Source organism: Dromiciops gliroides, chromosome 3 (assembly GCF_019393635.1).
Source record: "Dromiciops gliroides isolate mDroGli1 chromosome 3, mDroGli1.pri, whole genome shotgun sequence".
NCBI classification, from domain to species: domain Eukaryota; kingdom Metazoa; phylum Chordata; class Mammalia; order Microbiotheria; family Microbiotheriidae; genus Dromiciops; species Dromiciops gliroides.
The window spans coordinates 559,227,091-559,243,001 of record NC_057863.1 but is presented as its reverse complement, the minus strand read 5'-3'; the positions used below and the strand labels follow the sequence as shown (position 1 = coordinate 559,243,001).

The 15,911-nt window shown below is 38.5% G+C and overlaps 1 protein-coding gene across 7 annotated transcripts in view; it reads left to right on the top strand.

Annotated features, from left to right (window-relative positions):
* Window positions 1-15,911, top strand: part of DLG2 (discs large MAGUK scaffold protein 2) — a 2,692,860-nt gene that overhangs the window by 1,318,770 nt on the left and 1,358,179 nt on the right. For 4 of the 7 annotated variants that reach the window (XM_043992745.1, XM_043992735.1, XM_043992740.1 and 1 more), the window contains one exon: window positions 14,838-14,999. In XM_043992745.1, coding sequence (XP_043848680.1) covers window positions 14,838-14,999 — 162 coding nt within the window. The remainder of the gene's footprint in view (window positions 1-14,837; window positions 15,000-15,911) is intronic. The other 3 variants (XM_043992737.1, XM_043992741.1, XM_043992738.1) reach the window with 1 other exon arrangement.

Here is a 15,911-nt window from a genome sequence, read left to right as displayed (position 1 = left end):
CCACTGCGCTGCCTAGCTGCCCCCTAGAGATTCATTTTTTAAATCATTTATATTCCTCAGGCTTCACTTATAAAATGTAGTCTCACCACCTCTCAAAAACAAACAAACAAATTTTTAGAAACTATTTTAGTTCAAAGTCTTACTAACTGTTATTGATGGACTGGATATCAAGAAGAAATCACTAAGAACCATTGGGAACTGGAATCCCTGACTGGTTCATCCTTTGGACTTCTAATGTATGATTCATTCATCAGTATGTATATCATGATAATTTAGGGATAAAATAATAGTAACTAATATTTGTATAGTGATTTAAAGTTTATAAATCACTTTATATACTTTATCTCATTTCAGCCTCATGGTAATCTGTAAGATAGATATCATAGGTATTATTTCCCCCATTTTCAGCCAAGGGACCTGAGGCTCATACAAGTTAAGTGACTTGCCTAGAGTCCCACAGCTGTTAAGAGTCAGAGTCCAAATTCAATTAATTCAGGTTCTTGACACCAAGTCCAGTGATCTATTCATTATTATATGATAGAGGGATCTTAAAAAGTCCCTAGAAGTCACATATTTTATAGGTAATTAAATCAGGTCCACAGAGGTTCAGTGATAAAACAAAAGTGCTGCCACAAGTTCCCACCAATGCTAGGATTAGAACCCTCCTTTCAATTCCTGGTATGATTCTCTTTTTTGCCATACTATAAGATTTTTCTAAACTATTTCATGTTTTGTTAAAAAAAAAATAAGGGAACAAATTACTGACTGCATAGTTTTATATGAATGGATGAGCTAATATTTGTGAAATTATTGAACTAGTAAATCTCCTAATTATCTATTGTGCAATAAGTTAAAATAACCAAGAGGACAAATGCAGAATAAATTATCATACTAATCATTAATACATAGATACATAAATAACTCAATTCTATATTATTTTAAGCCCTTATTCTACTTAGCCTTGGTGATTTGTTTCTAGAATAGAGCAGTACCCATATTCTTCTCCTTCATATTTAAAGCTCTCTCTCTGTTTTGTTTTTGAATGGCTGCAATAATTGCACAGCCTTGGCAAATTCTCCTCATTAGAAGGATATTTCTTTTTTCCCCTCAAATAAATCTTCCATTCTTATTCCCAGGCTGCTAATTATTTGATTACTCTGACACACTTTTAAAATACCGGCTTTTTAAATATAAAGCTTTATTTTCTGTTCCTTTTTGAGTTGCTGGTAAGTATCATTGCATTAATATGCATGTCATTTTCTTATTCATTCATCCCAGCATCCACTCATTCAACATTTGAGTTCTACAAGGAATGGAGGAGAGAAACAGCATGATATAGTGAATACTGAGTTGGCTTTGGCATCAGAAGAACCTGGGTTCAAATTCTACCTCTGAATCATTTTGGCTAAGTGATTCTGGTCAAATTACTTGACCTTTAAGTGCTTCTAGACAACCTTTAAGTTGCAGAACATGTATGTAGGGAGTTTCTGTACCTAGAATGACATACACTAATGAAAGCTTCCAGTTTCCAAAATAATGCAACTAAAGAGTAAGAGAGAAGGTGTCCTTCATCTACAGAATAACTGCTTTATAGTGGCACTAAAAGACAGAGATGGAGCTGAAATAATAACTTATAGTACAATTTCTGTGTAAGCTACCAGATAGCCCATAAATTGAGGATTGGGGAAAAACAGACACACTGCTTTTGTTGTTGAATCATTTTTCAATTGAGTCAAACTCTTTGTGACCTCATTTGGGGTTTTCTTAGCAAAGATACTGGAGTAGTTTGCCATTTCATTCTCCAGCTCATTTTACAGATGAGGAAACTGAGGCAACCAGGGCTAAGTGACTTATCAAGGGTCACACAGTCTGAGGCAAGATTTGAACTCATGAAGATGAGTCTTCCTGATGCTAGTCCCAGCATCTATCTGTTGTACCACCTACCTAATTTATCAGATTTTTACTCTTCTGGGATGGGAAGTAGGGCTTCATTGTCCAAGGGGTCTTTCTTCACTCCTTCCCTTCTCTTACCTCTTCTATCTTTTCCTTCTTTCTGATGCTTCTGTCTCCACAACCACTAATTCTGTCCAAGATTGCTAAATAAAATAAAAAAGGACTGAGGACCTAACATCCCATGCTTACAATCATAAGTGGGGCACAGTGAAAGTCTGAGGTTCTGTGTTCAAATCCTGCTATGAGCCTTGTAACACTGAATGCATCATGTGGTCTATCTGGGCCAAGGTTTACTCTTGAGAAAAAAGAACATGTGATTGTATAAGGTGGTTACTGAGGTCTCTTTCAAGGTCTCTTCTCAAGTCGGGATCAATGATCCTATGGTTTTTTTTTTCAAGTTATATAGGAAGTACAACTTCCTCCTGACTTGCTCAAGGAAGTTATAGAAAGGAGTGAAATGTAGTGGTTGTTGTCCTTTATTCTCAAGAGGACTAAAATTACATCACTGTGTTGGAGACAAGGTTCAATATGTCCAACTCTGGCTTGATCTGGCCAATATGAGTTTGGAAGGCTCAGCCTGTGGTTGGGCACAAATAGTCCCTGTGACCATTTGGAGTGGAGATGTCTCTAAATTTGTGTATCTTGTGTATCTTTTAAGCAAGTGCAATTCTGCTTTGCTCATAGAACACAAGGCCTTCTTTGATATGGGATCCATAGGGCAAAGAGGGAGATGAATGAACAGAATAAGATAGGGGAAAGTAGAGAAAAGAAGATGCAGCTATTGATCTTTCTGGGTGTTATAGTAGCATATCCGTTAAATGGAAATATTAAAAAACAATAAATGATGTATAAAGTAACAGTAATATTGTAAGATGATCAGCTGGGAATGACTTATCCATTCTCAGCAATACAATGCTCCAAGACAACTATGAAGAACATGTAATGAAAAAATGCTATCCATCCCCAGAGAAAGAACTCATGGTGTCTGAATACAGCTTGAAGCATAATATTTTTTTTTCACTTTCTTTATTCTTCTTGAGGACTTTTGGCTGTTTTCTTTTGTAACATGACAAATATGGAAATATTTTGTATGACTACACATGTGTAACCTATATGTAATTGCCTGCCTTCTCAAAGGAGGGTAGGAGGGAAGAAGGGAGAGAATTTGGAACTCAAAGTTGTTAAAATGGAGGTTAAAAATGTTTTTACATATAATTGGAGAAAAATAAAATACTAAAAACACACACACACAATAAACAGAGCATTTCTTTTTTTGGCAGGTCAATGAGGGTTAAGTGACTTGCCTGGGTCACACAGCTAGTAAGTGTCAAATGTCTGAGGCTGAATTTGAACTTAGGTCCTCGTGAATCCAGGTCTGGTTCTTTATCCACTGCACCACCTAGCTGCCCAACCGAGCATTTTAAGAGGAATCTTTCCCTAAACCCAAGGGCAAAGTAAGTAAATATATCAGAGTAGATAAATTTGAAATGCAGTGGATATCTCATACAAACTTGAAAAATGTTACCATCCTAATGATTTTTGAGGCTATTCCTCTCACTTTACCCAGCAACCTTCTGATTAAGGCTTGAGGTCTTATTTCAATGTATTCTATATTTAGAGTGGAAGTGGGAGGAGAAAGTCAGTCAACAAACATTTTCTAAAAACATATTCCATGCCTTCTAGGCACTGAATATAAACAAAAGCAAAAGCACAGTCCCTGCTATCAAGTAGCTCACATTCCACTGACCTTGTTCTTTATGTTCCATGTTGCAGGTATTAGCCAGGACTACATGGTATAACAGTACTGGCTCTGTCTTAAGAGAAACCTGGGGTCATATCTAAGGTTACACATACAACAAAGACACTTGCTATTTTGAAATTCAGCTCCAAGTTTCCTTGACACCACCTGTGTGACCTTGGCCAAGTCATTTGATCTCCTTGGGTCTCAGTCTCCTCATTTCCAAAATGAGGACTAGATGGCTGATGGTGGTCCCTTCTAACTCTAACTCATATGAGCCTAAAATACCAGTCCACTGTTTGCTATGTAGAATAGAAAATCCTGCTTTGATACTTAACCTGTTCAAATCCTTTTGTCCCTTCAAAGGCCATCTCCCAGAGAACCTCCCAGATAAATGTGTTTCTCACTTCTCTAAATTTTCCTTGCACATTATTGATGTTTGATCTATCAGTATTACTACCTTTTGTATTGGGATTATTTATGTACAGGTTTTATTCTGTGATATTTAAAATCTGTCACCATTGTCGGGGGGGGGAACCCTAGGATTTATTTATAAATTAGAAGCTTCAGCAACAGTTTAGGCATTAAACGTTTATTAAAGTATATTAGTAGTAGGCTTCCAGCAGTCGCAGACGACCATGAATCAGCACCTTGAAGAGCCACAGGCCATAGTGTGGCTGTGCAGTCCGATAAGGGACCAGCAGCTCCCGAGTGACTTATAACCGGTAACTGCTGCATCCTGTGTTGTATCTACGCCATGAGGAGTAGCTGGAGTGTCCTCTCCAGGGGGCTGGCCTGGGCGGATCTATATGGAAAACAAGCTGTTGCCCATGCAGCAGGTTTTCCCTCTCTGCAACACTGGTGGATCCAAAGGAGAGCCAGAGCCAGTACAGTTTGGCACCAGTACCACCGCAGGAGTTGCCAGAGGGATGTGATGTCCAACATCCAACAGCCTAAGGGACTCCGACTCTTGATTTTTCCTCAGGGTTAACTCCCGAAGCCTTTCCCATATATGGGTATAGCTGCAAGGCAGCGGACGTTTAAAATCAGGGTTTCCTTCCCCTAGGCAGGTTGCCTGCCAAGGTTAATGAGCCCCACCTGCCCAAAGTGACTGGTTTTAAGGTGCCAGTGACTCACCTTCACCCCTTCTCCTGTTAATGGAAACAGTTCTGCCAGGAGAAGACCAGGAGTTGGGCTTCGGTTGTCAGAGGCTATTTGAGACGCACGCTATTGGAGCATTTTATAGAGAGTGGGAGCTTATCCCCACTCCCACCCCGGCATGACAAACCTTTGGAAATAAAGTATATTAGGGGTTAGTAAAGAGAGAATATGTGGAGTTCAGAAAATTAAGAAAAGAAACCTATCATTCCAAGGGTTCAGACAGGACTCCTTCTCCTTCTCCTCAGCTACCAACTCCAGGTTCTGGAATGAAAGAGACAGAGCACTTCCTACTTCCTGTCTCCCTACCCTGGAAGGGGCTGTCTTTCAAGCCGATTGGCTAGATTGGCTTACTGGACCTCCAGGTGGTCTCCTGGCTGAGTTCAAAGTCCTCAGTTTCTGAGAACAACACCCCACCCAGGGCCAGCCAGGTGTGGTCTCAATTTAATTAATAGCTTGTACTTCTCCAAAATACATGACTGCTGCTTTGTATGAGAACATTTTTTTAACAAATCAAAAGCTTGCTTTTATTTGTGGGAATGAAGACAGTTGGGAGGAGGCCATTTTGCTATAGAAAATACTAATAATTTTATTTCCTTTATTATTTATTTTTATTTTATTTATTTGTGTCTGGACTTGTGATTTCATTGTGGGAAATTTCTAAGCCTTGAAAAACTTCCTCTACTGATGCAGAAAAGCAATTGTCTCTGGCATATAATCTTAGAAAGTTTCTTGGGAATCAAGAGGTTATATGATTTTCCCATGGTCATACATCTAGTATATGTCAGAAGTAACACTTTAATTGAATTCTTCTAGATTATCTCGTACAACCTCCCTTATACAATATTGCATAAAATTCCACAGTAATAATGAAAACATTATTTTAATCTACTTTTTATTTATGGAATAAAACAAGCATTTCCACAATGTAATATAATAAAAAGGATGTTTGCATATGAAACTACAAATCTATTATGTACAACATGCTATTCCTTTTAAATATATAGCAAAGTTATATTATATATTTCTTATTTTTTCCCTTTTCCCCTTCCCCCACCTTAGATATGGCTACTGTTAGACACAAACATGTATGTTTATATGTACATATATGCATATATATACATACACATGTAAAATAATTTTATTCTTCTATTTACCAGTTCTTTCTCTGATTGCATTCTTCTGATGTAGTTTTATGTTTTCAAAATATTTAGAGCAGGGGTTCTTAATGTGGAGGTCCAGAGAGATATCCAGGGGTTCTGTGAACTTGAATAGGGGGAAATTTATTTTCACTACCTTCTTTTTTTTAAGAATTTTATTATTTTCCAGTTACATGTAATGATAGTTTTCAACATTTGTTTTCATAGGATTTCTAGTTCTAATTCATTACCTTCTAACTGAATTTAGTATTCCTTTCAGTTATGAATGTAAGCAACAAGCAGCATCTTGACAAGAGATCTAGGCTCCTCCAGACAGTCAGTGGGATCCTTGACATAGAAAAAGGATAAGAACTCCTGATTGAAAGTTAGAAGGGACTTAAGAGGTGACACCATCCATCTCTTTATTTTTATAAATGAAGAAATTGAGGTGCAGAGAGGCTCAGTGGTTTGACTAAGGTCACATGGGTAAGGCAGCAGGGGATGGTCACTTTGAGGAGGGACCAAAAACAACTTAAGTCTTGGTCCCTTCTCTGCAGGTGCTTATAGCATAGTGAGAGCTCCAAGAAAGAATACTAACAACTGACACTTAAGTAGTACTTTTAAGTTTATCAATACCTGACATGAAGTATCATATTTGCATCTTGCGATAACCTTGTGAGACACATGTCATTATTTGAATGAATGAGTCACTTTTAAAAGAATTTGTTAAGCTCTTGCTATGTACTAGGCACCAGAGATAAGAAAATTAAAGCTTAAACCATAGTCCTTGGCCTCAAAGAGTTTTCATTCTAATATGGCATAGATGCATCTAGGTGACATAGTGGATAGAGCCCTAGACCTGGAGTCAGAAAGACTTGAGTGGAAATCCAGCCTCTGTCTCATCCTATATCTGCTTCAATAACTTCATTGTAAAATGGGTATGATCATAGCACCTAAATTCCAGAGTTGTTGTGAGGACAAAATGAAATAATATTTGCAAATCTTGGTGTAATACAAATATTAGGAGCTTAATAATAAGAGGGAACGGGGCACATAAGGGGATGTTTTCCAGGGGAGGGAGCTTTGTTCTAGGGCATCACAGGGATTAAAATCATTGGGCAATTGGTAGATTTTCATTCTCTTGTCTTTTTCATCTCTATGATTACCTTTTATCTACTCTATATTTATCTTGGATATGTTTTTTTATACACATTATCTCCTCCATTAAAATGGAGTAAGTTGCTTTTTATTTGCAGCCTTGACCCTTACCATGGATCCCAGCACATTAAGCAATCATTAATATATGTTAAGTAACTGATTGATACTATTTCTATAGCAGTAGTATTATAGATTTGATAATTATTCCCAGCACAAAAGTGTAAAGTAAGTTCAGGGAAACTAGTCAAGTAGGACCTTGATTTCCTGTGGCTCTTTGGCTAGTTGGAATGAAAAAAAAATATGATGGGTTAGATAAGTTGTACTCATTCACCCATCAGGGTAATGCCATCTCAGCTGGTACTTCCAAAGGAGAAAAAATTAATTCACCAAAGGAAGGCAGCATTATCTGTGGAGACAAAACCTGGAGGGATGACTGTCCCAAGAAGAGGGAAATGGGGATAGCCACAGGTCAGATGATAAAATGCCTGGGGATGCCTTGGTTTTCTTGTGTTCCAATTGATGGTTGAAGAAATTAAGACACAAAGTTGTTGTGACTTTCTCTTAGCAGCATAGTATTAAGGGCAGGATTTCAACCATTCCCAGTTCTATGATCTGATGCTTTGCAGGAATATATATATATATATATATATATATATATATATATATATATATATATATATATATATATATATGTGTGTGTGTGTGTGTGTGTGCATATGTGTGCATATGTGTGCACATGTAACGAAGAAAAGATTATCTGTAAGCAATAAATGATAGATTCTTCTGTTTTTTCTATATGGCAATGAGATGAAATGCATGCTTTCAGGATTCTAGGTGAAATGAAGCCAGGATTAAGAGACCAGATCCAGTGAAGGATTGGGTTATGAGCCTAATGAGCAGGTGGGGGAATATAGAAAGTGCTGGATCACTTCTTCATAATTATGGAATAATACTAAAGTGGGATCCTTCATGCAATGGGATCAGTTTAAGAAGGGGAAGAGAAGCCAGGAGCGGGAGAAGGGCAGAAGGAAATAGACAAAAAGAGGAAGGCAGAAAGAGAGAGAGAATGAATGTGTGTGTCCGAGAGCACATACATACGTACATGCATGCATGCAAATGTGCTCAAATTTCACAGTGAGCAATGAAAATGGAGAGAAGAAAGAGGAAGCATACAAGGGTACATGAAATTACATATTTATTTATTACCAGTTACAAGCCATGCGTATGGAGAATATGAAGACATAAAATATCATCTTTGCCCTCAAGGATCTCTCCCACCTCTCTTTCTTCACTTCCACAGTGTTGTTACTTAGCATTTTTGAGAGAGGGAGCTGGAAAGGGAGGGAAATGTTCATTTCACCGTCACCTTCTGAGTTTTCTTGCTTACTGTATTTCTTTTCAAGATCGCATTGCCTGGGTAGCTCTTGATCTCAGTTATCACTTCCCCTTCTCACTCCCCCAGTCCTTCTGTTCTCATTCTCCTTTCAAGTTGTGAACTGTTCATTCATTCATTCTTTAATTCCCTCCTCACTCATTAGCTCAGTGTTCCCCCTACTCCTCCCTCTCTTTACCATGGGAGCAAAAAGATAACCTCTGCTGAGTGTGGGAAGTGACACTCACCACTGTGTTGGAATTGCAGATATGTTCCCAAAGTAGCTACTGTTTGTCAACTTCCAGAAGTAGCCTTTGATCATTTAATGAAATGCTTGGGAGCACATGAGATGTGTTCTATATTACCCTGCTTAACTCTCTCAGAATACTGCTTAAGCATTAAAAGTTTCTAAATGATATCTCTTCCTTTTCTTTGGTTAAGTGAGTTGTTAACTTTGATTGCTAAGATCTCATCCACCTGAAAATCCTATTTCTTCAACCCTAACATGCTTCTTATTTGCAGCTTATAGGAGAATTATAGAATGTTAGAGATTAAAAAGATCATGGGTTTAAGAGCAGGGAATAACCTCGGAGGTCTTGTTCAATCTCCTTATTTTATAGTTTTGAGGCTCAGAGAGTTTAAATGATTTTCCCAACCTCACACAGACATTTAGAAGCAAAGTTCAGAGTTGAGCCCAAATGTGATCCCAAATCTACTGACAATAATGTACTAGTTCAACTTTCTCATTTTGAAGAAGGAATGTAAAAAGAAGAAGTAACTCCTATCTCTAAAGCACATTTGGGTTGATAAAACACTTTAATTTGAACAGCCATGTGGGATGGGTAGTGCAAGTGTATATTTCCATCATTTGTAGATGACATAAAAGATGTTCAAACAGGTGAATTGACTTGCCCAAGATCATCTAATTAGTGTCTTAGCTAAGAATATAATTCCTACTGCTACCACCTCTACTCTCCCTCCTTCCCAGAAATTTAGGTAGTACTTTAAAATTTGCAAACTGGTTTAGGTATAGGATGATAATTGAACTTCACAACAAAACTATGAGTACATACCAAAGGTGAAATCATACCCATTTCACAAATAAGGAAATTGGAGCTAAGGGAGATGTTTCCACATGACTCCTAGTCTATTCTTCTATCCACTATGGTAATGGTGTTTTGTTTTAGTGTGGCCCAAAATGTAGCACAGAAGCCAATCAGACTTTTCTTCCCCTTTTTCAATAAGGGGAGGGCCAAGGATGAAAACCGAGAAGGGAGGGGATGACTAGAAGAGTCATGCCTTCTAAACTCAAAGACATTGGCTGTTAGATCTCCTGTCATCCTCTTCTTTGAGCACAGATGCATGTGTGTGTGTGTGTGTGTGTGTGTGTGTGTGTGTGTGTGTGTGTGTGTGTACAAAGAGCCTCTTCATCTTGTGCCCTGGAGCAGCATATCAGGCAGAGGTCAGAAGAAAGGAGTATTTTTTCCTTCGTCATATATATTACTGATAAAAGTGACTGAAGAAAAGGATTATCTTTCTCTTGAATATTTGACTGGTACACAGGCATCTTCCTGTGAAAAGCATGTGATAAGAGGGAGAAATAATAATTCTAATTTCATAGTCTCCTTAATGTGTAACATAGTTTAGAGGTAACCCTGGGCTCCTGAAGTCTATTCCAGTGGAAAGCAGGCTCTGGGAAAACCCAGCAAATAGAAAGGCTTTGAGCACCAGTTACCTGCTGGATAATGTGTCATCTTTCCTTTTGACTTGCTGAGCTATGTAGGCAACATGACTAAAGATCAAGCCAACAATCCTTTTTTATCAGAATAACCCATTAAACCATATCCTCAGTTTGGAAAGGGTTGAGATCAGTCCTGGGGAAGGAAACAGGCAATGGGAGAAAATCACAGGTCTTCAAAATGCAATGCACTGTAGGGATGCTGAGTTAAGCCTGGTGCTGAGATCGACAAGAGTGCTCACTAAATGACAAAGCAAGCAAGCTATCTCCTTTCCCCTCTTGTTGATCTGTAGTCAGAAGGAGCTGTATCTTGCAGTTAGTTCAATTTTGCATCTTGGGCAGCTTGTGTCAATTCTATGCTCTACTAAATCACAAAAGCATGCAATCAAAAAAAAACAATAAAAAAACAAATGCCAGTTTCTTCATGTAGAAAATGAGGGTTGGAAAAGAAAACTTCTAGCTCCCCTTTTAGCTCTAAACTTATGATCCCTAACCAAATGAGATGCATAATGCTTACCAAATAAGGAAAAAAGGAAATAAGGAAATCTTATTTGAGGGCTATATTAGGTATCAAGAGGCTAGTGCTTATACAAGACTGTGGGGTTCTTTGTAACAATATTTGACTTCATAAGCACATAAAGTGAACTTTTGTCATATGATTTTGACTTTCTAATTTAATGATTTGTCTGCTAGTGGCACATGTCTTGGGTCTCAAGAAAGGAAGTTATGTAAAACAAGCCCATTATGACATTTCACAAGTTCAAAAACTTCTTTTTTGATGTGTCAACATCTGAACATAATAAGGGAGATAAACTGATATATTTTTATACGGATAAATGCTTCCTTTTAAAGCTTTCAGACTTCTTCTGGTAGATTACTGTAATTCATTTCATTTTTGGTGAATTCCCTTTTGATGCATAAGGAAATTTGGATCTTTATGCTTCAGGACATAGACAATCTGAAATTGACAGCAGCAGCCCAAACCTGACTTTACTTCTCTCTGAGAAGTAAGCTAACATTCACTGCTTCTATCCTGAAAGCAAGAGTGGGAGAGAGAACATCAAACCCAGTAAAAGGATTACAAAGCCCTTAACAATGCCTAGCCCAGAAGATCTAGGATAAATATCCAACTTCATCCACAAGGGGGCCTAATGATTCCAATTATCATGGAGCAGAGGGAACACAGGCAACTCAAATCAAACTAAGAACAAAATAACCACATTCTGCCCATTACTCTAAATCTTCCCCTAATGAATCACGAGTGATTTATAGGTTTCAGGATTTGATCATCTGCGATCAGATGTGGTCTCATAGATCTAGAGCTGAAAAGGGCAAATTCAATGAATCCATTTTACAGATGAGGAAATGGAGGCCCAATTTCACACAGGTCATAATTAGCAGAGATTTGTTACTTCAATTTCACCTCTTTTTTTTTTTTTTTTTTTTGGTGAGGCAATTGGGGTTAAGTGACTTGCCCAGGGTCACACAGCTGGTAAATGTTAAGTGTCTGAGGCCGTATTTGAACTCAGGTACTCCTGACTCCAGGGCCGGTGCTCTATCCACTGCGCCACCTAGCTGCCCCAATTTCACCTCTTTTTAAATTGTAGAAATCTAGGCATTCCTCCAAAGCCCACTTTCTGTTTGTTATGCCATACTGCTTCATTTAATGAGCTTATGAGTTGCTAACAAATAATAAATAGGGAATTCAAGAACCAATGAAAAGGACAGTAGAATAAATAAATGGACTGTCAATCTCTGAACAACCCTCTGTTTGAACAAGAGTTTATAGTGGAATAAAGTGCAGAGATTCATGGACTTGAAACTGAAAGTGACTTTTAGAGGTCAACAAGCCCCAATCCATTTGGGTGGTACAGTAGACGGAGAACTGGGCTTAGAATCAGAAAGATTCAACTTCATGATTTCGAATATGGTCTCAGACACTTACTAGCTGTGTGACCCTGGGCAATTCACTTAATCCCAATTGCCTTAAACATCTTCGGCCATATCTAATCATCCTGATATGTCTTGCCACCAGACCTAGATGACTCTGGAAGAGAGAGTGAGGTTGGTGAACTTGCACAGTCCTCCCTAACTTAAATCCAATTCAGAGCAAGTCATGACATTACCCCAACGTTATGATGCTTTTTGAGAATGAAGGACAAAGGGGCTGCTAGGTGGCGAAGTGGATAAAGCACCAGCCATGGATTTAGGAGGACCTGAGTTCAAATCTAGCCTCAGACACTTGACACTTACTAGCTGTGTGAGTGAACCTGGGCAAGCCACTTAACCCTCATTGCCCTGGTGGGGGGGGGAGAAAGAGAGAGAGAGAGAGAGAGAGAGAGAGAGAGAGAGAGAGAGAGAGAGAGAGAGAGAGAATGAGAATGAAGGACAAAACAATAACAACCCTCTTTGCTTCAGTTCTTCATCTGTGAAATGAGCTGGGAAAGGATATGTCAAACCACCCCAGTGTCTTTGCCAAGAAAACTCCAAAATGGAGTCATGTAAAGTTGGACACAACTGAAAAAAATTAAACAACCACAACCACAACAGTCCAAATCACCAATTTTACAGATTAAGAAACTGAAGCCCAGCAAGATGATGTATTCCCTTTCAACATCTCCACCCTTAAAGAAAAGTATTATAAAGAGGCTTTTAAAAAGTAATGCTTTATAATTATAAAGTCAATAATTTTATGGATTTGAGATAAGAAAATTTGGAATAATCATTGTTGTAAATCAGTTGGGAAAGAGTAGCCTGATTGTTTTGCTTCAGTAAAGAAAAAAAAAAAAGCTTGTAGATTAAGTGCAATGGAAAAAGTCATAAGAGATAAATAGATTAAGAAACTGGCAAATTAGATTTTTTAGAGAATATTAATATATATTCAACTTCCTGCTAAATGAGGTCAAGATTTGCAATGGCGAGGGGAACTGAGTCAGGCACTGACTCATAGATAAGGGAGCATGACTGTATTGACTATCCATACATGAATGAACAGATAAAGCATTTATTAAGCACTTACTATATGCAACACACTGTGCTAAGTATTGGTCCTATAAATAGGAAAAGGAGGCATTACCCTCTCTTAAGAAGCTCACATTCAAATGGTAGAGATAGCAAATAAATATGGACAGTTTCAGCTGCAAGTCTGACGGGAAAGACCCACGATCCTTAGGGTGAAGTGGCAAAGTAGATGCTTAGGTTTCTCCTTTGATGTTATTTCCACTGATACATTTATAACAGTTTCTGATATTGAAGCATTTGGTTTCCAGCATAGGACTTTGGCAAGAATTTTCTTTTCTGGGTCTTCAGTAGTTTGGGCTGTAGCACCTTCAGGAGCAGTTGCCAGGCTGCATCTCCAACAAGCTTTGCATCACAGGATACTGTTTAAGGAACTGGAGTGGAAGCATTGCTATTTCCAAGGATCTGGGGTTGAGGGTGATGGGCAATCCCTTGTCTGAGTATCTGAGAGGAGACTGGAGTCAAAGTGCTGGGGATGGTTTAACTTGACTGGCACAAGCTGTTTCCTGTCTCTTCATCTGGGTTTCTTGCTGCTTCAGGTAGATTGTCTTATCTGCCCTGTTTGTGACAGTTGATTGGCTATTGGTAGGGATGGCTGGAGAATTCCCTACAGGAATTATTTAGCCAGATGATCACGGTGAGTGCTAATCTGGAAGTAGGCAGTTTGCTGTCACTTGTAGGGCCTCTTTACCCATCTGCCTATTGGTCACATTTGGTCAGTAGTCATTGCTGGTGGTGACAAGGAAAAACATCTTTTAGGAAGTGGTTTGGAAGCAGTAGTTTGAGGGGCTCTGCTATTCCTAAGGCTCTATTTTTTTGTAGGGCAATGGGGTTTAAGTGACTTGCCCAGGGTCACACAGCTAGTAAGTGTCTGAGGCTGGGTTTGAACTCACATCCTCTTGAATCCAAGGCTAGTGCCTTATCCATTGCACCACCTAGCTGCCCCCTATTCCTAAGGCTCTTGAGTTCAGTTTTCTGGATTGTCCCCATCAGGATCTGAATCAGGATAGTGGCTATGTTGGTTTGTATGCCCTAGTACATATTGCCTCCTCTCTCTCCCTCAAGTTGCCTCACACCTAATATTAGAGATCATCAACAGGGATTTAAAATGGATGATAATAATAATAGCCTATATTTCTCTAAGAACATTTTAGTGTACAAAGTTTGTTCCTCACACCATTGTATAAGATATATTATCGCAATTTTACTAAAGGTGAAATAATCTCAGAGAGGAAAACTGACATATCTGAAGTAACAAAACCATCAGTGTGTAGGAGCTAGGCCCTAACTGAACCAGGTCTCATGCCTCCAAGGCCAGCTCTCTTTCCATTCCACCAGCAGCCTCTTCATGACATAATTTGCTTCAGGTACCAATTATATCACATTCGATATTCAAAGTGCTTGTCCTGGAGCATGGCTGACCTCCAGCTGAGATTGTAAATGATGCTTGTTTGGCAAAAACAACTGTCTTGTCGATTGATGTCAGAGCTCAATAAATGAGTGAACCTTGATTTTCAGAGTTTCACCCTTTCCCAGAACTGATGCCTTTTTCTTTTTTCCCAGAAGTATCGCTATCAAGATGAAGATGTTCCACATGATCATACTTTACCTCGTCTAACCCATGAAGTAAGAGGACCTGAACTTGTTCACGTGTCGGAGAAGAACCTGTCACAAATAGAAAATGTGCATGGATATGTCTTGCAATCCCACATTTCTCCTCTGAAGGTGAGTCAGGCCAATATTTGTCATCTGTGTCATGCCAAGGTACTGGGCACCAGGTCTGCAAGTCAAAAGAGATGTTTGTGGGGTTAATTCTGAAACCCCATTATGTCCTTCAGTCACTGCAAGGCCTTACTGGCATATGTGTTGTTACTGGATTGAAATAGTTGATAATGGATTTATTTGATTCTTGCAAATGGTTTACAGAGTCTGCATGTGATTCTTATGGAATACCTGAGGGTGAAATATTAAAAACAAAAGTAAAAACACAACTGTTAAGGAGCCTTGGCCATATATAAAGGGAAAGGGGAAGCGGGTCTCCAGCTTCCTCTCCTTTGCTAGCCTTGGTCAGAGATTAAGGAAGAAATTATACCATGCTTGCTTTATATTCTATTCCCCATGTGGAAATGTTGGCTTTCCACTTTGCTATGTGGTCCTTGAGGAAACTGGTGGTCAGACATCCTCTCTGTCTGTTAGCATATGCTGAACAATCTTTGCATCAATTCTCCAGTAGTCTTAACTGGCTTCTCAATAGGTGCTGGATTTTGACATATTAATGCAAGCTTTTTTATGTGCTCAGTGTTTGTAGCATTTCTGTAGCTTGTGGGGGGGTAGTGACATAAGTAATTCTATTTTTCTACATATAACTTAAAATGGTTAAAGAAAAATGGACCAGAGTCAACTTTGGTCTTCTATACAGTATAAATGGAAAATGTGAGAAAGCTGGATAATATGGAACAGTGAGGAATCTACGGAATCTGTAATTATGGATATAGGAAAGAATTGTCTAGTATTTTCCTGCCTGGAGATTATTCATCAGTAATTCTACTCAATTAAATTGTAAAAATATTTTAAAAGATCATATATATATGTATAGATATCAGATTATATATATATTTCCTTTACCCTTAGAACAAT